General features: G+C 45.4%; 1 protein-coding gene across 18 annotated transcripts in view; it reads left to right on the top strand.

Moving 5' to 3' along the window:
* The first annotated feature begins 11,703 nt into the window (after positions 1-11,703).
* Positions 11,704-23,346, top strand: part of MTSS1 (MTSS I-BAR domain containing 1) — a 123,403-nt gene continuing 111,760 nt past the window's right edge. For 10 of the 18 annotated variants that reach the window (XM_068933250.1, XM_068933245.1, XM_068933251.1 and 7 more), the window contains exon 1: positions 12,449-12,617. In XM_068933250.1, coding sequence (XP_068789351.1) covers positions 12,546-12,617 — 72 coding nt within the window. In that variant the 5' untranslated portion in view covers positions 12,449-12,545. Of the gene's footprint in view, positions 11,739-11,801; positions 12,285-12,446; positions 12,618-23,346 lie in introns of those variants that run through there. The other 8 variants (XM_068933254.1, XM_068933240.1, XM_068933233.1 and 5 more) reach the window with 4 other exon arrangements.

Below are 23,346 nucleotides of genomic sequence, written 5' to 3'. Positions count from 1 at the left end.
TCGTCTTCTGATGAAATCCAACTCCCGTCCCTAGCCACAGAGAAAGCTTTGAAGTCTTCAGATACCTGGAATCCCTCTTGTACGCCCTCGTTCCTCTGGGAGCCTTTCTCAAAACCCAGTCCTGCCTCCACACAGCTTTCCCCTCTCTCTCTCCTCCCACTGAGCGTAGTTATTCAGACTTTGCCTAGGGGATGAGAATTTGGCCCCGGTAAGACTGCGAATGTAACAGAAAGTTCACTTTTAACAAGAGGTTGGTGGGGGAGGAAAAAGAAAACACAGCGGCACGAGATGAAAATGGGGCTGGCTTCTCCCCAGAGCAGCCCATGCCACAGTCATGCCAGCAAGAGCACATCTGCAAATGTTGTTATTATTATTAGGAAGAAAAGCATCAGCCAAAGAGAACAGGCAAGGGCTGTCAATCTCATCTCCTTTTTGCTTCCCCCTTCTTTAAAAAAAGATGCCTCCAAAATTCACTTCTCTCAAGACCATGCTCTTTGCAGGATTTTTCTAATCCTAAGAAATTATCAAGCTCCAAAGACACATTTTTATATATCTGGGAATAAAGCCACATTGTTTCCTTTACTTCTATGTTATTCACCTTGCCCTGCAAATCATGTCAAGTGAATTATGATCTTTATTGCTCTGCCTCACAGTATTTTCTTCCCATTTCTCTGAACAATCTGCAAGAATATCTAGAGCTAATCATCTCTGTTCCTGTCATATGCTATGGCTGAATCTCCCATGTGACTGTTCTCTCAGACTTGCTGAATACAAAGCCGAAATCAAAGTCTCTGTTCTGCTATTCAGATGCCTCGATAGCGCTGGTGTGCTACCAAAGAGTTGCCTGACCCTCTGAGCCTGAAGTTACATTTCACCCTTGGTCAGTGGGGAAGGGTGAGACACGAGAGACAGAATAGGGATATGGACTGCGGAGTCCATTCCCCCAGGAAATGTGGGTAATCATACACCTCATCATACCTGGAATTAAATGCAAGATCATTTTCCTCAGCTTCCTTTTCTCTTCAATTTGGGTTTCATATATTTCATAGGCAAAAGTACTTACACCAACAGGCAAACTACAAAGTCCTGTAATCCAATCATTTCTCACCCCAACTGAGACAAAAGAAGGAAAAAGAGAGATTTATTCTGATTTCAAATAAATAAATCTACAAAGGACTAGGCATGTGGGTTGGCCTCAGTCTAATACTGAAGGAGTGCATGCGATCAGAGAAATTCCATTTCTATGGAGTTACTTGCCTGTCTACCCGTGGCTTTTAGGTAGCCTTATATTGAAGACAGGAAACTGAGGGACATAGTTCAATGCCTTTTAGCATCTTAGTCTGAATAATTCACTTGAGGTCACACAAAAGCTCTGTGGAGGAGCAGAGAACTGAGCCCATGGCTCCACACGGTTCTGCATAGAATGAAGTGTGCAGATTTTATTCAGAAGCAGTCTATAGTATACCAAGTTAAACAAAAACGCCTTCAGGTCCAGGAAGCTTTTCTCCTTGACCTACTGAGGAAGGCAGTGACGGTGCAGTACTGCACTTTCACTATGCTGCACGATGCTATGCTTTCTGAAGGTCTAAATCCGCCACATGAAACAAAGAAGTCAGAAGAACTTTGTTTTCTGGGTTGTTGTATTGGTGTTGCCCTATAGCCCTCTACAGCAAAACTGCATAGATAAATATTCCCCTTTATTGATAATTCCAGATGTTGGAATTAAAGTTGTTCATTTCTCAGAGGAAAAATTAGATTTGCCAATCTAATTTGACTCTAGTCAAATTTTAGAGGCAATTAAGTGTGGTTTTTTTCCCTATCTAGTACAAATCAGAGGCTAAAAAGACACTTTCATGTTATCTAGCCGTACTTACCAAGCTGGACTGAGTGCCCCATTAATAATAGGACACTAGAGTGCAATTCAGACATCTCAGATGGCTGCAGTCAGAGATCCAGGCCGATCCTCTTTCTGTGACTCTCTTTTTATCTAATAAATTGACCTCTCCATTCTCTGTTGTTGTACTATGGAGCTCATGGCGGAGACCTAACGAAAGGTGGGAACGGAGCAGGGGTGGCACACCTCATGCGGACAGTGTATGTTTGAAAAGTGGTAAGATTTCTGAGGTAAAGTAACATAAAGAGAAAGCAGAGAAGAGGAGCGGCCGAGAAGGATTAAGGTAACACATTTCCCTGAGAAACTCTGTTTTCCAGAAAAAAAACATTGGAGGAAAATACTATTCAGATTAACATTAACTTGTCTCTCGTTTTTTTCTCTCCAAGGTAGGACGTAGGGCAGAGCAAAGACCAGGGAAATTGCAGCCTTATAACTAAACCAGTTCTGCAGAAGAGCTGAATGAGTATCTAGGTCAGTGTGCAGTGATTCTTTGCAGATGACTGAGATCTATAGAGCTGAATGCCAACATTGCCTGTAGAGCCAAGCGCTCTTTTGCAGCTAAAGGGCGTAAAATCTACTCCCCTTTACAATCACTGCTGGTGGGAGGGGACCCTGCACCATAGCCCCCGTGAGTTAGAATTAACGCAAACAGGCCCTGTTCACTAATCCCTGCTCTACGGAGCATAGGCTGAGAAATAAGAGTTGCCAAAGGATTTGGATCAAAAAGGCCAAAAGAAGTGGATGTCAATCAAGTACCTAGCCATCCAGGGTAGATATTTTCAGTCCTAAAAACAAAACTGGTATGTTTTCACATCATGACACTTTTCTTTCTCACACATTAGAACAATGTCAAACATTACCCAAAAATCATTCTCGTATTTTAAATGTCCTCACTTAGCTTTGAAGTTGCTTGCTTCTCAGTTAGCCTTCAGGAAAAACTCATGCACTCAGACACTTGTCTACTTTTTCCAAATACCCTATTTGGCCTAAGGAACATTATTACCTCTGCCAACAACCTTACTGTCCTCAAAAGAGATATAGCTGTGGAGACCAGCACACTGCCCACTTGGCATGCACAAGTCATTTCTCATGATAACTTTCTCCCTCCCACTGCTATGCTTCAACCCCACCGGGACTAGTGCTTTCCCTATATATCATCCCTGAACATCCATAAGACTGGCATCTGTCTCTCAAGATTTACGCTAAACCCTGGGTCTTCTTTAGAGATTGATTCACGCAGCCGTAGATTTCAAAGTCAAAAGAGACCATTAGATCATCCTGCCTGGTGGCACAGGGTATCAGATTTCATAAGGGCTCTCGCTAATTTGTTTTGTTGAAACACGTCCTTCAAAGAAAACGGTCCACTCTTGGTTTGCCAGCCGTAGAAGATGGAAGAGTTGCTATATTTTCCAATACTGATAGAAGTTTAGAAAGCCACTTATTATGTTTATTCTTGGTTGATGAAAGCACAATGTGAATTTTCCTGATGATCTCTATCCCAGCCAGAAGGATGTATCTAAATTTATGCTCAAGTTCTAAACTGTTAAACTGTGATGCCAAACAGCAAATTAACCTCCCTTGCCAACGAACATTTAATGACAGACCATAGATGAGATCACTATGTAATTCAGGATTCTGAGTAGGAATATTGAACAAAAGGAGAGTGCTAAAAGAAATGTTCATGTTTCTAGGATAAAGAAGGTTGTTTCTGAGTATGCTGAGAGAGGAGGAACACTACTAACACAAGCATTTTGGGAAGCATTTTGTTTTTCGTATTTTGGACGACAGCTATCACGTTATAGGTGTTTAATCTAGCAATATTCACACCGTCTAGTACCAGAATGCTTTGTCTGAACTGGTTAGCCTGACACAGATCACTCCTTTGTTTCTGTCATAGGCAAACTTGCTAGGACAGCATTTTTTACTATCAGCATTTCTGCTTATATCCTGCATGTTCTGATACTGGATAACTTCCTCTTCAAACTGTCATTATAGGTCAAAGAACAAAAAAACCTTGGGTATAAAACACTTCATTTAGTGAGCACTCGATATCGTACTCTTTTCATTTGCGCACATACAGAGGTACAGCACTTGATAAGATGAAAGGACCTCACACAAATCTCAGATCTGTCCTGGCCTCTTTCCCTTGGCCCATAAAAATGAACCCACAACACTGTTGTATTGTGCATAGACAGTTGTGCTAAGTCTGATCGATGGGAAGGGAGGCATTTTTTGAATAGCATATAAGGCATATTTTATTAAATATAATACTTACTAGTGGTCCTCAGTAGAAAAGGTGTGGCTTCTGCACCTTTTCAGTTTGTAGGCCTGTTATCTAGAAATGTCCTTTCTGTTATTAACTCAGTAATAACATACTCGGTAAGTAAACGCATAGGCGTTTACTTACTTGGCAGTCAGAGCTAACAGAAAGTAAGAAGGCAGGATGGAGTGCCTGTAATCTCTGTATGTTTTGTACCCTGCTAAGGTTGCACCCAATCCATATATTGAGAGGACAGAAGGAAAATATTACTTAGCCCAGACAGGTTCATTCAGAGGCCGGTGGATTAGGAAGTATCTCAATCCACACAGTAAAACTACTACAAAATGTTACTAATCAAAGACTAAGAAAGCTGAAGAAGGAGAGAGAGATTGCAACTGTCATTACCATTTTGACCGCTGAACTGCTGAATCTGGACTATTCTTAGTAACACCCAGAGTGTCTCTATCCAATTGCAATAATGAGTGACAGCTGACTACATAACAATTAGGTATTCCTTCCCCACCTCTGAAATTAAGGTCACAACCTTTTCTATTTACCTTTGGGATATGGTAAATTAGAGCTTTGGCTTCATTACAAAAATTAATTAAAATAGTCACACAATGGCACTATTCACTGTTGTTCTTGTCCCTCCCTGCAGTATGTCCTCATGTCAGCTCTCTTTGGTTTTAGTCCCAAATTCCAGTACGTGCTGGTCTGCCTGTATTATCTGGATAAGTAGGCTAGATATTTCTTTTTGTCCATCTTCTTTGCTTTATTCGAAGGGCTCCTGTTGTTTCTAATTCTAATTTTGCTGTTTCTTTTTTTGAAGCAACTGTATAGTAGCAGGCTCTCACTCTGCTCTTATCTACTTAAAATTCTTTCTGTCCATGGAGTTCACAGCAGAACTTTAACTTAGACTGATAGCTGAAACCTATACCTAATGATTTCTCCTTACTGACATCCCAGGTGTCTAGGTCCGTTAAAGAGGATTAGCGTTCAAGTTGTTTTCCTCAGGATTTCAAAAACTAAACCCAACTAAAGAGAGAAAAAAAAAACCCTGAATATTCTACACTTACGCCTATATAAGGCAGAGCTGGAAGTCTGCTCATTGAAATATGTTATGTTTTTTTTCTAAATCGTTTCTTTTTGAATGTAATGCTTGTTTAAAAGCTGGATTTATGGATTGGCAGACTAACATTTTCTTTTTATAGGAGAAGGTGTTGCATAATGTTTTGTATGGCCGTGTCCTGTGGCGGTTCAACATATTGATTTTTGTGTGTAGCAATAAATACAGATCTCAGAGATTTCAAAAATAATGACCTACTAAACATTGTTGCTTGGTAGGAACTACAGGAGTATTCAGTTTAATCTTATATCTTCCCTAATCATTTTTTGTGTAAATATTCACATCAACAGGCTACAGGAAAGAAGAAATGGCTCATAAAGGCTTGGACTAGTGCACATGCTGAAGATGTAATGCAACAGGCAACTTTGACTGATGTGTAGTTATACTGAAGTCAAAGTTGATGTCGCTTGAAAGAATGGCTCACAAACTATTTTCAAAGGTGACATTATTATAAGCGTCATTTCTTCAGAGTACTTAAGCGTGTATGTAACTGCAAGTACGATCTGATTTTTTTTTTTACTTATTGCTTGTCTGCACAGGCCCACTCAGGAAATTTTATCCAAAGTAATTTAAGGTGTGCCTTTAAGATGCATTACCGAAACAGCTTTAGTATGTGAAAGTGACGCATCTTCTTGCAAAGTGAATGTGTCCACACCAAAATCTGGTATAACGTGATCGATCTAATTTAAAAGCAGATTCAGTTTAACAGTTCTGAGCAGTCCTTACTCTTTAGAGGTGGGGGAAGAGGAGTGCCTGACTGTTCGGGTTTTTAAACCTGCATTAGCTGTAGGTGAGAAACATGAAGGTATCTAGTGGGGAACAAGCATGCAGCTATACAGGCTGCCCCTTCTTCATGCAATACAAGAAGTCAGGGTCGTCTTCTGGGGCTAAAATGAACTTTTCTCATAGGCATAGTTTTCAGCCAAGTCAAATCCTGGTGTGACTCATTATATAGCTGCCACAACTCTAGTGACAGTGACAAAGAAGGAGAGGCTGTGGGTGAGCGGGTAGCTTAGAAATATGCTCTCCGGGGCCGTGGGGACTTACAGAAGGTAAAAGCATCTTCACAACCACAGCCACAGGAACCTGAGCTGGCATTTATAAAGATTCATCATGCAACAGTCTTAAGGCAGATGACAGGAGCATTGGTTGGAAGGCAGTGATAGGCCTCAGCACCTTTTCTGAACCTATCAGCCTGAGATGAAAAACTTAGCAAGAACATTTAAAATTCCACCACATGAAAAAGAAAAATAGCCCTGCCAATCTATAAAGTCCTTGATAGCATGAAAGCCCTGATGCTGATCTTCTGTGCCTTGTGAACAGAGACAGCCATTGGAAGGACTTATTTTCCTACTGGATGGGGGGAAAAAATTGGAAGATTAATTTATTCCGTTAAAAATAAGAGGGCCATCCTCAACGTGTTCTGACTGAACGACAGCCCATGTCGGATTTTGCTGAAAATGTATTTTTCTTCCAAGAAAAGCTTACAACTGAAAATGAGACTGCATGGATTTTTTTTGCTGCACAGTTGTTGCCTGTAGGTAGGCTTTAGATGGAGCTGCTCTGTGGAAATCAATCATGGTAAAGCAATAGCAGCTGTTATTTTGCCGGCAAGCAGAAACAATTGCAGAGGTGCCACACTACAGCAATGCCGCTTGGTTATTTAAAAACAAATTGGAGCACAAAAATAACCTGAGTAAAGTTAGAGAAACAGAAAATTGTTATTTCTCATGTCTTCAGACCAGAAACTGTAAGCAGCTCTTCTGGAAAGCTGTGAATTCTCCCTCACCTGGTCCCCAACTGCATATATGACCAGTGAATAATTAACTTACTTTAGAAATAATATAGATCCTTCACTAGTAACAGGGAGGGCTTATTATTTAACATACGTAATGAATTTGGGGCTCCTGGCTCACAGGAATTCTGTTGGGTTTGTTCTGCTCTCATGAAGTCCTGTTTTCATCTTTCTGGCTCTATTGCCTGCCATCTTACTTCTTAGCCAACTGGGCATTGTAAAGTGATTGTATCTGCTTTTATGAACAGAGCAGATCTGAACCTGGTGAGCACCTCCATGACTGAAGGATCGTGTCAGGCACTTAGTAGATAGCTCTTCTTCTAAATCTATAAAGAGGAAATTACAAACCCCCTTCAAAATATAAATCATTATCAGAAAGCCTCCAACAGGGTCAGAATACTTGTTCCATTAAAAAAAAAAAAACATACATTTGTTTTTCAAGTTTATTTTAGGAAAGCTTGAGGATGAAAGATTCTGTGGAAGTATAATGTAGTATTATGCTATTCATTTGCATCAATTCCTTAAAGAGATAATTCAATAAAATACTTCAGCCTTTAGCAACCCTTTTTCTATATCATATCTCTTTTTGAACTGTCAACTACTTGAAGGAACAACCCTTGATTCTTTCTTGATTGTATGCTAGATGAGGCAATTTTTCCCTAGGGAATAACATTAGCTAAATTAGGAACACTGTAATTTAAAGGTGATTAAGTACCTTTTGTGATTGTTGTTCTATGACTTCAATCTGGTAACACTGAAGTGCATGTGTAATCTAGTCTGCTATGGGGCTACTCACACTCATAAGTGGGCTTAAATCTTTGTAAGATCAGGACCTAAATAAGTACCCCAGTTAAACATTTTCATAGCACATTGACAAAGTCTTGATTGCAATGAACATTCACACCTGTCCTTAGTGCAAAAATACTTAAAATGCTTTTAAAACTGGAGATTTTTGTTTCACAGACAGAGAAAGCAAAGCACAGGAAGGCGAATGGATACGTTCCGGTCATAAGGCAAGTCCATTGGCAAAGCTAGGAGTGGGCTGAGACCTCTTGACCCTGATGAATTTGTGTCCTGTTCAGCCTGGCTATCCTTCCCGCCTTGGTACGGAGTGCAGGAGGAGTAGCAAAAACCATCCGGGCCAGGCAAAGTAACCAAGTCATTGCCCAGGCTTCCTACTTATCTCTAGAAAAATACTTTTATCAGCCTTCCTGGGGTTTCAGTGTCAGCAGGCTGCGAAATGTGTTGAAGAATGTCAGAATGTGGGATCCTATGGTGCTGTTGACAAATTTTAAGGCTGACATCTGTTGGGGGTTGCCGAACAGGATACACTCAGCCACCCAACTGTCATGAAGTGGTACTGGCATTTGCCCATGCAACAGGATATTTTACAGAATGTCATCACTTGGTAATGAAACATTCCTCTGTTACGATGTCTCATGAGCACAGAAATAGCCTTTGACCATAAGAGTTTTGCAAATAATGTTTGCAGGAAGCGATTTGCTATAAATCAGTCAAGTAGATCCCAGAAATAACGTGACAGATGGTAACCCGACATTAGAGCAAAATCACTAAACTCCTTCTCACTTGCACTTTAAACAGCCATTTGGACTCAGGTCTTTGAGGAAAAATGCTAACTCCAACTCCACAGCTGGCTGAAGCTGAATTGCCATTCTGCAGAAAATTCTAGAACTCAAAGTCCCTTACAAGCAGAATAAAATTAAAAGTCTGAAGTTTCCTTCAATACGAAAGAAAAAAAGTTTCCAGTCACCAAGACCCCTTTTTGTTGGTTTTAAATTACATGTTCTTGCTTTATTTTATATCTATACATCCTCTGAATAAACAAAAAACTTAGAAAAATAGAAAAATAACATCAACAGTACTGGAAGTGATATGTACAATGAAAATTTAACAAAATAGGTTTTGAAATGAAAAATACTGAAATGAAAAATAAAGCTTTTCCATTTGCAACATTTCATTTTAATTTTTTGTTGCCTGCACGAAAAGTTTGTTGAAATCATAATGTTTCCATTTTTGACACACTAGTACTTTCTGACAGAAAAATATTACCCTCAAACACTTTTGGTAAGGTCTTTCTAGGTTATGGGCATGTGACTGCATACGCTTGATTTATAGTAGTTTTGCAAGTTACTCAACACAAGCAATGGTGTGCATGCTTTGTCCGTTCAGTTTTGCAAAGTAAAAAACACTCTCTTATATTGTATGCCTAATTCATGTGTTACAACGTCTTGAGGTTTGAAACGCACACTTTAATTTTCTATTGTATGCCTCCATGCTGTTTCATCATGGTATGAAGATTTGTTGCTTAGTACAGAGCAGACAGGACTAACTTATTTAGAAAATTAAAGCGTTAAAGCAGTTCTTAAAAATGACCGAAACAGTTCTCTCAGCAACCCTTTATTTGCAGAAACAGATTTGCTTCCATCTTGTCCCATATGCACCATGCGTTCTGTAATTTTTGTTACTAGAAGCCTTTTACAGTGGAAATGGCAATATCCAAAAAAGAGGTTATAGACAACATTACTTATGCTAAAACAAGGACCATCCTAGAAACGGAGTGGGTGCAAAGTAGGTCACAAACTTTTACTGTTAGATTACTGTATATAACTCTGTCCCAGGGGACAATTGTTATGCTAGTTATGCAAAAACACCTAAAGCTGTAGGTCTGTGCATGATGAGCAGGTGTTCTTGTTATAAACCACGGTGGACATTTACCGGAATTTTCTTCAAGAGAGGGAGTCATAACGAGCCACAAAACGAATCACCCAGCCAGACTTGGGGGAGGTGTTTCCTAGCTGAAGTGAAGTGGTAAAAAGCAGAGGGGAAATCACTGCTAAAGTCTGTATTGCAACAGTTCCACTGGAGGTATGGCACCTGTCCAGTATTTTTCACCATTGCTAAATTAACATAGATAACATAATCCTTCATTTGTATGTGCCTAAAGTGAGCCAAGATATGACGGTGTGCCATAATGGGTCTTCTCTGGCAGAGATTTTAAGATAAGCTTAATTGTCATCCTTGGATGAAAATTATCCTTTTCATCCTTATGCACGTACCTGTGTGTGTATGTATATATGAAGGGAGAGTAAACTCATTTTGAGGTCTAAGACTTATTATTTTACACTTACATTTTCCTGGTTCTGCATCTGAGTTTTATCAAATCGCATAGTAACGCAGGCTATTTTCCCAGGAGCGTGGTGGTTCCACTGGAGTTAGCAGCAATAGGATCTTAAGGCTCCTAAGGCCTCAAGTCCCTGAAAAAGACGAGCAGACACTTAACCTCAGTGCTATGAAAAGTCTCATGAACCTCAGTATATTCAGTCTGTACCTCTAAGGTTGCTGTATTAAGCACATGCATCAGTGCATAAAGGACTTCAGCCATAACATACACACATACATATATATAGGGTGTGTATATATATAGACACATATATATAAAGTAAATTTCAACTTTGATGTTTTGTAGAACTGGAGGTTCAGCAGAGAGAATTTTAAAACTGAATTACTTTAAAAAATATATTTTATTATATATAATTCATGCTAACAACCTTAACCATCGTCTTGCCTTTGTAGGACAGGAGGTACAAGCAGCCCCATTTGATCTATGATTAAAGTAGCTGTCAGTTTTACTCTGCTAAGGTTATATTTTCAGTTGCTTTTAACTTTGCTGAGCGTTTTCAGAGGAAATTTTCTAATTACTCGGTTTGAGGCAGATAGGCCGCTTGACATTTTTCAGTTGAGACAGCAGAAGTTTGGCAACCGCAAAGAACAAGGGCAAAAAATATTTCCCTCGCCCGCGTTAAGACTCTCCGACCGTACTCGCTTTGAACGGCATTAGCGCGACCTCCCTTCGCAGCAAGAACTCGACGCTCACCATCGCAGCGGCCTCTTCGGCTGTGGCATCACGGCGAGGGCCTCGAACGGCGCGAGACAGGAGGAGGATGAAAAAACAAGAGTCACCAGTGAGGCAAGCTGGGCCGGGGGCCGCCGGGCCTTCGGCGTGCGGGGAGCAGCCGCGGCCGGCGGCGGCAGGTCCCGAGGAGACCCTCACCCCTGCGCCACCTCCCAGCCCACGGTGGGGAGAGGGCCAGAGGTGGAGCGGCCCGGCCGTGGGGAGCCGCGTGGGGCCGGGACGGCTCGGGGAGCCCTGGCAGGGGGCCGTTGCGCAGGAGCGAGGCCTCGGGTGGGTCCGGCAGCCCAGCCGGGGCGTGAGGGGAGAGCGAGGGCGCGCTGCGCGCCTGGCCCCGCCGCGCCTCACTGTCAGCGCGCGCCGCGCCACAGGTGGCCGGGGCTTAACGGCCGCGTGGGCGGCCCCGCGGGCGCGAGCCTTCCACAGGCCTCTTCTGACAGCTCCACGCCGCAAGGGGGCAGCGCTGGAGGAAACCCCCCTCAGGAGCTCCCCCCGTTCCCTGCTTCACAAGGGGCAGGGACACGCCGCGAACGGCGCTCGCGCAGCCTGGCCTCGTCCCCCCCCCCCCCCAAGCAACCCTCCCACGCAGAGGCGGCGGCGGTGGCGGGAATCGAACCCGCGGCTCCCAGGGCCGCCGCCCATCGTTCCCCTTGGGCCAATCAGCAGCCGCGCCGGGGCACCCCCCCCTCCCCCCCCCCGCTCCCCTTCCAGCAGGATCGGTGACGCAGCGAGGTGGTGGCGGCGGCGGCGGCGCTGGGGGCGCGCGCGCGGGGCCGAGCGGGGAGGTTGCGCGGCGTTGCGCGCGGGCGGAGGGCTCTGCCGCCGGGGCAGCGCCGGAGCGGCTCGGGTGCACCGAGCGCAGCTTGATTTAATACGCAGTTCCGTGGTGTTGTGTGTGTGTGTGTTTATATTTATACACACACGCACGCATTTTTCTTTTTTTCGGCGCTTTATTTTTTTCAAATTTATTTTATTATTTTTTTTTAAGCGCTCGCGCTGCAGGCGGGGTCGCTGCCGCGCTGCAAGCGAGGAGCTGTTCCGGCGGCGGCGGCGGAGCTCGCGCTGCGGGGCGGCCGGGCCGGTGCTGCTGGGGGCGCGGAGATGGGCTGTGCCGCTGCCCGCGCGTGGGAGGGCAGCGCCAGCTCGGCTCTGCGCCGCGGCGGGCGGAGCGGCGTGTAGCGGAGAGCCACCGGTGGCGCCGGGTTTTTTTTTTTTTCCCCCCTTGCATTTTTTATTTATTTATTTTTTTTTTTTTTAGAGGTGTAGACAGGAGGTCAGGTGTGTGCGTTTTGCTTTATTTTTCCCCCCCCCCCTTTTTTGTAATTAGCTTGTTTGCCTCCCCTCCACCTTTTTTTTTTTTTTTTAAGGATTGCATTTTTTTGAGTACCTTTTTTTTTTTTTTTGTGGGCGGGGGGGGGGGAACTAGCCGGGGGGTGGGGGGGGAGGAGGAGGAGGAGGTGGAGGTGGAGGTGGCGGCTGGTTTTCCCGTAGCCGAGCAGCGAAATCGCCGCGGTTTCGGCGTGCCCCGGAGCTGGGAAAATGGAGGCGGTGATCGAGAAGGAGTGCAGCGCGCTCGGCGGCCTCTTCCAGACCATCATCAGCGACATGAAGGTGAGAGGGGGCGGTTTGGGGCTGGGGGCCCCGGGGGCTGCGGGCGGGCGAGCTGTGCCCCGGACGCCGCCTCGCCCTCCCGCTCGCCCCTGCCGAAAGGTGCAAGTTGTTCCCTTGCGCCAGCGCTTTCCAAACCCGTTGGGTTTTTTTTTTTTCGTTGTTATTCTTTTTTAAATTATTATTTTATTTCCTTTTCCACCTTTCCCCCCCCCCCCACCGTTTCGCTCCATGCCGTCGCTGCCAGGCGGGGATGCGCGCGTCTGTGATCCGTGGGGTGCGGCCGGCCAAGGGCCGCGCAGGTATCGCCGTGCCCACGCTGATGGGCACGGTTCAAAATAATTAACAATTTAAAAAAATAAAAATAAAAAAAACCACCTGGAGATGCTCAGCAGCTGATGTGCGCCCGGACTGCCGTCGCCGCTTGGTGCGTTAGCGCTCCCGGGCTGCGTGCCCTCGCCTCGGTGGCACTGGGGCTTTTCCTCTGCGCGAACGCCAAGGTCTCGCGTGCCCACCTCGCTCCTCTCCGCCAGCGCCCCCGAAACCCATCGACCGCCGTCCCGCCCGGCAAGGACCTCTGAACGCGCCCTTGGCGGCAAAGCAGCAGGGTTTCCTCTGGACCAGCCCGTGGCCCGCCGAAATACGCGGCGCGAGAGCGCTGCCGCCTTGTGCCAGCGACGGCTCCCCGGCCCCGCTGCGGGATGCTGCAGCGTCGAGGGGGTCCTGGCCGGGGCCGCCGCGCGCCCCCCAGCCCGGTGGCACCGAACCCCCCCCCCCCGGTGCGCTTTCATCATCGGGGAGGGTGGCGGGAGGAAGGAGGCTGGCGGAGGGGTCGGCGGCAGAGCGCAGGTGAGCGCCTTCCCCTGCGTTTTGGGGGGAGGAGGAGAAGCTGCTGGCGCTCAAAGTTGTTTTTCGGCGAGGGCTTGCGCGTGCTCTAAACGGATCTCTCTCTAGGAGACCTTTAATTAAAAGCGTGGCTTGTGGAGAGCGGGAGGATTGCGGAGGGGAGGGGGAGCACGCGTGTGCGTCGGTCAAGAGGATGCTGCAGTCCTTGCTGGGGTGGTCCCCGTGCTGGGGTGGTCCCCGTGCTGTCCTTCTCCTTTTATTTTTTATTAACTATGCTTTGAAATAAAGCAACAAAAAAAGCCCCAGCCAGGAAACGATCACAAACCCTGGAGCCATTTGCAGGGCGCTGTGCAAGGAACATGTAGGAGATGTTCTGTTCCAGACGAAGCGTGCGGTTTGGGATTTCGGTGCAGAAGGACGGACAGCATGTTCATCCTCTGCCGCTTTTCTCTAAGCGATAACGCTTTCTTGCTCTTGAGCGAATGAATCTTTGGTGTGTTGATTTTTCTTAGGCATCGCTCCTCGCGTGTCAGTGCTGCTCACCAAAAATAGGTTGACAGGAGCTTGTGCAGATGGGCACAGGTGGGGTTTTTTTTTTGGTTGTTTTTTGTTTTTAAATCCATCATAGTAGTGGAAGCTTTTCTGTGAACTGGATATCACGAAGGCATTACATGGGGTGAGTGGGTTTGGAGCGCATCACAATTCTTTAGCAGCATGATGGTTGTTAAAATTAAAAAATTAAAAAAAAAAGGGGGGGGGAAATCTGCCCATTGTTTAGCATGAGGAGAACAAATAAATTTGACCCGCGCTTTTTGCTGCAGCCGATGCCATACGCCTGATGAGCTGCGTTAGAATTGTTTGTGAATCGTGCACAAAGGACTGTGTCGGTTTCTAAAAAGTAGCTGTTTTATAACAGCCGCCCAGAGCCTTTCAGCTAATCGTACCTTTAGTAGTAAAGTGAAAACTGGCGTTGTAAGCGCCGCTCCGCACAGCTGGGTCTGTGTGGGCAGGTTCGGGCAGCATCCTCCAGGCTCGGGGTCTGCCCGCACGCATCCAAGTGCGCTGTCGGTGCCCGTTCCTCGTAGCAGCCTATGAGCGAGGTCCCAGGTGGCCTGCAGTGCTGGGGGGTTTGCTGCAGAATCCACCTCTTCTTTTTTTTTTTCCCCCCCCAACTAAATATTTTGCACATTCTTTTTATCATGTGTATTGCTCTCCCTCAAACTTAATTCTAAAGACAGTGGGGTTAATCAACGCTGTGTTAAAATTACTCTGAAGTATTGCCAGCGGAGGCAGGTAGGTGCCGCAGCCAAGGTGAGGACTATATATGCCGATGTGATTAATATATCGTATTTTTGATAGCAAGATGATCTTTTGTTGGCAGCGGTCCCTCGAACTGCCGGAAACCTTTTCTCCAGAAACTCCAAATTTCTGTCTGTTCTTCTACCACAGCGTAGTTATGCAATTGATGCTCAACAAAACAAGCTCCAAAATGATTAAGTTTAAAGCTGAGTGATATGGAGAACACTATCAAGTGTAAAAATGAATCACAAACATTACACCGGTACAGCAACTTCAGGGAGAGCTGGAGCTTCGGTTTCCCTGCAAGAAAAATCCACGTCTCCCAAACAAAATGAGGGTCACATTCGCTATGTAGCGTGTAGATCACATCTGGACCTCATGGTTTGTGGCGGGTTCACAGCTGGAATTGTGCTTGGCAGGTGTGCGCTAGAACTGGGCTTTGGCGCCTTGAGATTTCGGGATCAGATTGAAGAATCGTAAAGGTCGGGGGGGAAGAAGTCTGGCCGCCGCGGGGTTTTGTCCGTTCCCGAAGCGCTGGTGTTCCCTGTGGTGCGTCCTCGAGTGTGGGGCACTTGTAATTTGTGGCACTCCTACGCAAGATCTTCTTCAAAGTGGCTGAAGTTTATTAAAGCAAAAGCAAAAAACGCGTGTACCCCCGCAGGAGCAGTTTTGAGCGTTGTATTCTAAGGTCGGGCAGTTTCTCTGTGAACGCAACGTGCTTTCTGGAGCTCCCTGCGGGAAGAGAGCGTCCGATCCGAATGGATTGTGACGCGTTTCTGGCAGCTGGGAAATGCGTTGCCGTAACGTGCTGTTAATTTCAGTTTTTCTTGTAGCGCGAGGCAAATCTGTGCAGATGACTTTTTGGGAAGGCCTTTTGAGAATGGTTTTTGGAAGATCCTGTCTTTTCAGGCCGAGAGCGTTCTCTGTAATGCTGCTTTTCCTTTTGAGCCCTAACCCTGTGTTCCTTTTAATCGCATCCTTCTCTGCTCTCTGGAAGGAAAAAGAAAAGCAAGAAAACGTATCTGGAAACACTGAAATTAGCAGCGTTTGAGGTTCACCACTTCCTTGATGTCGTTGCTTTCCCTTTTCACGTGGTCTTCGTTTGTCATCATGCGCAGGGCAGGGGCTTGCTGTTTGCATGCAGCACCTGATGCAGCGAGGTGGGGATACAAATAAAGAGCAGTCAGGCCCACACGAGTCTCCTGGGGCTTTACTTACACTGGTTTTAACTAATTTTTAATGGATCTGGTGAGGACTCCCAGTTGGTTTCATTCCTCTCCCTGAGCGTGAGGGATGTGCAGATATGGAAAGGACTCCAAGCTTCATCCCGCTGGTGAACAAGAAAGAAGGTTCCGCACAAGGAGTGAAAATTTAGAGGTGTAGCTACAGGCAGGGATGTTGTCTTTTTAACTCTTTAGTGTTTGCACCTTATTTATGATCTTCTCGCTGAAATCTCGATAACATCAACCCTTTGCTTTTGGCAGTTACTGCTATTTTAATGCTCAAAAGGAGGCGGACCCTCTTCTTCTGCTCATTGCAACTAGTGAGCTCTTCTGGGCGAGAACGTGGTACGCCTTTTCTTTCAGCCTTTCAAAGCTGTTGGTCTTGGAGAGAAAGCAAAAGAGACAGAAGAGAACGTGTGGTGACAGGCATAAGAAGGCATATTTCTGTTTTTGCAGCCTTCTACCTGCCTTTATGACCAGTGATGAGCAGCTTCTTCATCTTGCTTTTTGTGGAAGATGGAGCCAGGGGGTGGTCACATCAAGGATTAAGAGCCCTTTGATAAGTAGGGCTGATTTGCTGGTGAGGGATGGACTCGTGCTTGTCAGAAATATAATATAAAGTGAGTGGGGAAAGATATTTGTTAGAAAAAATAAAACGCTGAGCCAGTTACTCCTGCAAGTACAGCTGCCAGTGCTCTGCGTTCAGATGAATCCAAGGGGCCGCCTGCGCGCGTCGGAGAATCTGGCAAATTTGTGTTACTCTGACATGTACTAATATGACAGCTCTTCTGCAGCTGTGTTTTATTTGAAGCTTGGGGTCTCTCTGGAGATGAGGAATGTTAACGTCAATGACTTTAAGGTCTAGTTTCAGTCCAGCTGTTAAAGATGATAACCAGTGTAAGGAAAAAAAAGCTTGACGTGCAGTGCGCAGGTACAGGCTCAGAGAAGGAAAGGTATCTGTCTCCCATGTGTGCTATATTGCATTGGCGTATCCTTTTCATGGCGATCCTTAGGACATGTGATTACGTCAAGTCTAAAAAATAAACATTTTCCCCTCCCTCCCCCCCCACCCCCAAAAGCATGAAATGAGTTCATTTCTGCTTCGTGCAGCTTAACGTTTTCTTCTCAAAAGAAATGTTGAAAGGTGTTACCACCAAGACATTTTGTGCCTAGCTAAGTTGCACTGATTTACCCCTGCTGCCCGCTGGCAACCTGCTTGCCCAAACAGTTAGTTTGCTTACACCGAAATTCCTTGCCCTCTCTACGCAGCTGCGCTATCTTTCTGTAAACATCTTTAAGGGGGGAGGGAGTCATGTGTTGCAAAGGTTGAATGATGATACAGGAAGAGAGCTGCTGATGCCTGCTTGAATATTGGGGCTCCATACAGCCAGGAGAATGATTATTTTTAGGGACGCGTTCTTTTCTCGATCCATATACTCTTGTGTGAGTGCTGACAGTATGTACAACTGAGGAGCATTTGCTACTCGAACGCGTACGAGGCTGGTTTGTTTTTCTGGCATACTGGGGGCAAGAATTGTTCATGCCTTTAAAAAAGTATGCCTTTCGGATCTGGCAGGTTGCCAAGGGCTGTATAATAGGGTTTGCAATGCTCTATATGTCAAAAGGATTGTGCAGTGCTGCATAAGGCAGCTGGCTGACCAAATTTTGGAGGATAAGAAGTCTGTGTAATGACAGGCTCAGCGCTGGTAAATACGTACCAAAGAGTGATATTCCCGAAGGGTTTGCTGCTTCCTTGGCTCTGAACGTGTGGGTGATGCCCCAAAACCTTCAGTATAAAATAGCAAGAAAAGTTTTGCTTTGTGGGTATATCTTCACAAAATGTAGAAGTCGCTACAGTTGGTGTACCATTTCTGTGCATCTGTAAATATATCTTCTGCTCAACAGCCTGTATGTTTTTAGCTTCTGAAAAAACATCTCTAATGTCCGTGGTCTACCCAGAGGCAGTGTGGTATTGAAGAGGAGTTGAAAGGATTACATGACATAGATCAGAGTAGGAACCGTACTTAGAAAGTACAGTTTGGTCTACTTTTTGGTCTACTTCAAAGCACGCACGGATGCATACAGCTAGTTTTGACTTAGTACCACAAAGAGGCTGCTGTAAAAGTGCATTTGCCTCCTCAGGGGTGTGTTTTCCAATTCAAAATGATGCCCACCTTGATGCTGTAAGGTGCTGAGCACTACGCCGTTCACTAGTTTCTGAGCTGACCTTTAAGTATGTTGATTGACCCCTTCCTACAGGGCTGACATAACTTGAATGCTGAGCTGTTTTGCAGGATTGGAGACAAAATGTCTGGTAGCTTTGTGGTTAGGACCATAACAGCTTTCATCTTCAAAGAGCTCTGGAAGCATGTGACTTAGCTCTTAGGAGTGGTTTGCCATTTTGCAGAAAGGTGAGGTACGGCTGCAGGTTCAGTGGCTTCCGCTCCTTTCCCCTAGGACAAGAAGGAGCCGAGTGCATCTAGAGCACAGAGCTACTGAGGGGATGTTCTTCAGCTCCCAGCGTAGTACCCGCTTCTGTACGCGCACGCACATCTCTTTATTTTGTTGTTGCTGCTTAAGACACATTGCTCTTTCCCTGTGATAACCCGTTTGCAGGCAGAACAGATAACGTCTACAAATGAACGATCAACACTCAACGCAACGGTGTTCAACTCCTCTTCTGTAGCTAAAATTATGGGGCCTCTGTAAGTGGAGAAGTGTGATAGGAGCATCTTAATCACAGGAAGGTAGATGATGAAAAATTCGGATGTCTGCGGTATGAGGCTGTGCATTAGCTCGGCATTTTTCACCGTGCTGGTCAACAAGTAGATAGCAAAATATTCTTGTGCAGTTTTATTTTAATTCTAGGATGCTAGCTGATGTATAAACAGTGTTTCATAAATCGTCTTACGTGGTTTAAAGAAGTACACTTGCATGAATTAAGTTGTGTACACTGATGTTGATGCGTGCAACGCTAGCCGTGACTGTGTAACTGGAGGAATTTGATGCATGGTATAAAAAGGTTCAGATTATTTTGCTCCCATTTTCTATTTCTCCATAAACTGCCACCATGCTTCTGACCCGAGTGTGAGATTTTCTTGTCATGTAAGTCAGGTGTATGTGCTGTCTAATATCACTAAAGCCCTTTTGTGTAGTGGCTTAGTAGCTGTGGCCAATTTGGGACTTTGGTTAATGAAATTTTGTGATGAGATGCTTCCTAACCAAATTGTCTGCAATCACGCCAAAGTGCATAACGTGGAGCTGGAAAATGATTTTCTTTCTTTTTCTCATGAGTGAAAAGGAGAGAAAATAGCCTGTGACAAGTGTAGTTGTACTTTTTGATAATCAGTTTTGGCACTTTCCAGACAGTAAAGCCCTAAACTTTGTTTCCTGGTTGCTGCCCTTTTCCCTGCGAGGTAGTTGCGCAGGCCATGGTTGATGCGGACGCTTGCGCTCTGGGAGCGGAGACTGCCTGTTCTTGGGTCCTGGAGATCGTTTTGCCTGTTGGTATGATGGATATTGCTGAGACCAAGGAATAGACACTTAGAAATGAGGATTTCCCTTGCCTCTGCAGAGGTTTGGGGAGAAGCGATCAAACCGCAGCGGTGGTAGCGGAGGTGCAGGGCTGTGAGCTCTGCTTCGAGACGGCGCTGTGCAGGCATTAGCTTGAATGAGTGCCTCTCGATATTTTAATTACCTGAATTTTGATCCAGCTGAAATATTGTGGGTTTATAAAATAGCTGCCGAGTACGCACAGTGGCCACTTAACGATTCAGTGGATGAAAGGCGGTATTGATGAGTCTCCGAGGAGAAATCTGCTATTCAGGCTTGCAGACTTGTTTAGACCTGAAGGGAAGAACGTGGAACTAAATGCTTCCTCTGAAAGATGACTTCATGTCCAGCTTTTTTAATATAGCATGGGATAAAAGGTTCCCCAGAAGCTGTGGCTAGTGGTGCCCCCCCCCACCCCGTAAATAACTTCCGGTGTTTAGAGAGAGGGCGAATATATGTTTATGCAGGCTACATTTTTTGCACAGTATAACTTCTTTGTTTGCTCGTTACCCAGTCTGATTTGGTTTTTAACCACAACGTGGCTGCTTTGGAGCTGAGTTTTTGCCTCTCAGACTTAGGGGGAAACTGGGCTGTGGGTGACGTAGGCTTGACATGGAGCTTTACTGGCTGAGCAAGCAGGCACCCTCATTGGGTCATAAGGCAGGGCGCCTTGCAGTCTTAATAAATACCTCATACCTAAATTAAAAAAATAAAATAAAAAAATAAATGCGTAGTCTAATAAGCAACTCTTTGGTAGGAGGTGCTGCATTTCGGAGCTCGAGGAACCGGTCCTCCTTTAAAGATCGTCAAGTGGTTTCGGGAAGGAAGAAATAACTGATATGTCTCTGCTTTTTCCTGGTGGGAGGTATATCCTCTTGTACAGTTTTCTCATCGGATCTTTGTCTGGATTTATCAAGATATTATGCTATTACCCATATCCTAGGGTAGGTAGTGTTTTCTCAGTGTCCTCATGCTCTGTTTAGACTTAAAACCAAACAGTTTTGAAAATATTAGGCAAGGATGGTCTGTGATACATAGAAGAAATATCTAATTGATTGTGGTTTTTTTAGTAGCATGAGAACTATCTGCAGTAGTGTTTTTGTATTGACACCAGACTTTAATTGTTCTTCCTTTCTGTTCCTGAAGGGGGTAGTTACAGGTTAAGTGACATCTTAACCTGATCTTTGACTTGCTTTTACTTTCACCTGCATGTGGTCTAATCTGTCAGACCCGGAGTTCTCACCTGTCTCCTCCTCCTCCTCCATTCAGTAACGTGTGTGTCCTGCTTTTGTTGAGAAATCCGTTGAACTTAATGTCTTTTACTGTTACTGACTCTTCATTCCTGGCCCAGCATGGGTTCTGCATGAGTCAAGAGTCCCTTTGGCTGCTAAAGCTAAGCCCTGAGTTCCCCTGTGCATGGCAGTATCCTTAGCTTAGAAATACAGGGACTACGTGCCTGCCAAGTCCCTTCTTTCCTTGTGTTTTGGCAGTACTCAGTTTTCCTAGAACATCCTTATGGATGTGTTACTCTTTAATAAAGACCTGACCTTTCAAAGTTCAGCTGTTCTTATAGTTGGATGTTAGGAAGGATTGTCCTATCTGAAACTTCTTTGCTGCAAGAAAAAGTGCTTTATTCCTTGTCCTTCTCCACTGGAGCAGCTGGTAGCCCACATCTCTCTGTAGGATGCTCTTGAAATCAGTATTAGGTCTTTGTTGATGCAGTTCTTTGAAGTTAGGATGCAACTGAAACGAGGTGAACGAAACGAAGTAAGTCCTGCAGCGGATGTTATGTACAGCTCTCCCTCTTCATAAAAAGTGAGATCTCCCTGACCAGCAAAACTTACATTTCAGTGTGTTGGAAGTTTGAGACTATTCTGGCAAGTAGTTGGGAAATACATAGAGGCCGCTTATAAAACTTCGTGAGACAGGTTCTTGAGCTGTTTATTTTTTAACCTAAAAGTAGGGGAAGCCATCAAGCAGAACTCTCTTTTGTTGGGGAAGAGCAACTGCGAACTCTTTGTAAGCTGATATTCATTTTCTACTCACCTATGTCTTCTAAGAGCCTTTGCGGCTTAGTAAAGGACTAGGCAGCCCAGTTCTTGAGTTGCAAATTTTGCTGACTGTGGATCGTGTGGAGAAATGTATTAGTATTGGGTAGTACTTTGTAACTCTTGCAATTACGACTGGCCAAGTGCCCTTTTCCCTAGTTGACTACCAACAATTTCAGAAAAGACAAAAGCTTGCAGTGCAAGATGTTAGCAGGGTGGGGAAATCGGTTTGTCAGCCGTTGCATCTCGCCACGTGTTGAGACAGCTGGGCCCGGAAGCCTTTTTTCAGGCTGTCAGTGTTTTCCGATCCCCTTCCCCTCCGCTTTTTCCTGTTTTGCCTGTTGAAGGCTCCCTGGAAAAGTGACAGTCTCCATGTGGAAGCTGTAGTCCTTTATCCAGGTCATTTTTTGTGTGTGTGACATCTGTGAGTGTGTGTGGTGTTCGGCACCGTAAAAGTCTTCTCTGCTGGTTGGAGGTAGCGTAGTAAATGGCACTGAAATGAAACATTCATAATAGTCCTTGTGGTTCGGATAGACGATAAACTATAGAATAAATCTCTTGTGGCTAGGTGGCGTTTACTTTGGAGGTGTGGGGGGACGTGTGCTGGAGCAATGTTACAATTTTTTGTCCGGAAGATAAATGTATAGCCTTTGGATGCGTTTCTAGCGTGTGAAGCTGGATACCAGCACTATGTATTTGGGGCACTAGGCTTTTTAGCTGGTGACTTCCGTAACTGCACAATAGCACTAAGGTGGAGAGGTTCTTCTTTCCTTTTTATTGAAGTCTGTAGCTAGTTATTGTTCAGCACCCTTCTGGTACCGGTGCAATAAAACCAGGGCACTGCCCACTTAGTCCCTCTCTCTCCTACCTCCCTGCGGTAACAGCCGAATTCCGTGTCTCAGTCTGCCTTCAAGTTGAGGCGGGCTGGTGCTGCAAGGGCCGTTTGCGCTGCCCTGGGAGCTGGTGTCCCAGCCAGAGCTGACGACAGGGCTGCCAAGTCTTTTTGGTGAATGGAATCACTTAAAAGGACACCATCGAGTATTTTCTTAAAAGATGAGATGCATCTCGTCTCTGGGAGTTGGGGTGCGTGCAGTCAGTCATCAAAGGAAGGAAGAGTCTTTCTGCTTAATGGAGAAAACAGAAGGATCGTAACTTCTTAGCAGGACCGATAGGGCAACTTTAATCTGTCAAGGCTGCTGATGCGCATGTCGTAATCCCAAATAAATATAACAGTCTGGGTTCCTGTTCTTGCTATTAGATGTTAATCAATAACAGTCTCGGTAAATATGAGCCTTTGCTGCACGTCTGCCCTTGCTTCATTGAGAAACTGCTGAGTTTTGCTTCTGGGTCTCTGCTTGTTCCTATTACAGGATGGCTGTCCTGAAAGAAAAGGAAAAACAAACTTGAATAAATCCGTTGTAGAGTTATGTTTGTGCAGGGTCACCGGAACCAGGTTCGTCATCCACCCAGGGTTTGTTAAATTCTGCCTTTTCCAAAACTGCCCGCTGGTGATGGGTGCCCGTGCTTGCCGCTGGTAGGTCTGGATGTCAGTGTTGGATGCTTGGAGGTGGGCTGGGAGCTTGCTGTGGTGCCTGTCAGGTACCATTACAGCATGCATCCCACAGGGAAGGCTGTTTAGTGTCCCTCCTTGGGCCTGGCCAAGTAGGTGGTGGCACGAGGCTCCACGTCGTTTCTCGGTCCAGAGGCGAGTCGGTCGGCAGGAGGCTGTTCCCTGCCCCGGCATCGATTCACTAGAGCATGGCT

Source organism: Struthio camelus, chromosome 2 (genome assembly GCF_040807025.1).
Source record: "Struthio camelus isolate bStrCam1 chromosome 2, bStrCam1.hap1, whole genome shotgun sequence".
NCBI lineage: Eukaryota > Metazoa > Chordata > Aves > Struthioniformes > Struthionidae > Struthio > Struthio camelus.
The sequence above is the reverse complement of the archived record's forward strand: the minus strand, read 5'-3'. Positions and strand labels throughout refer to the sequence as shown.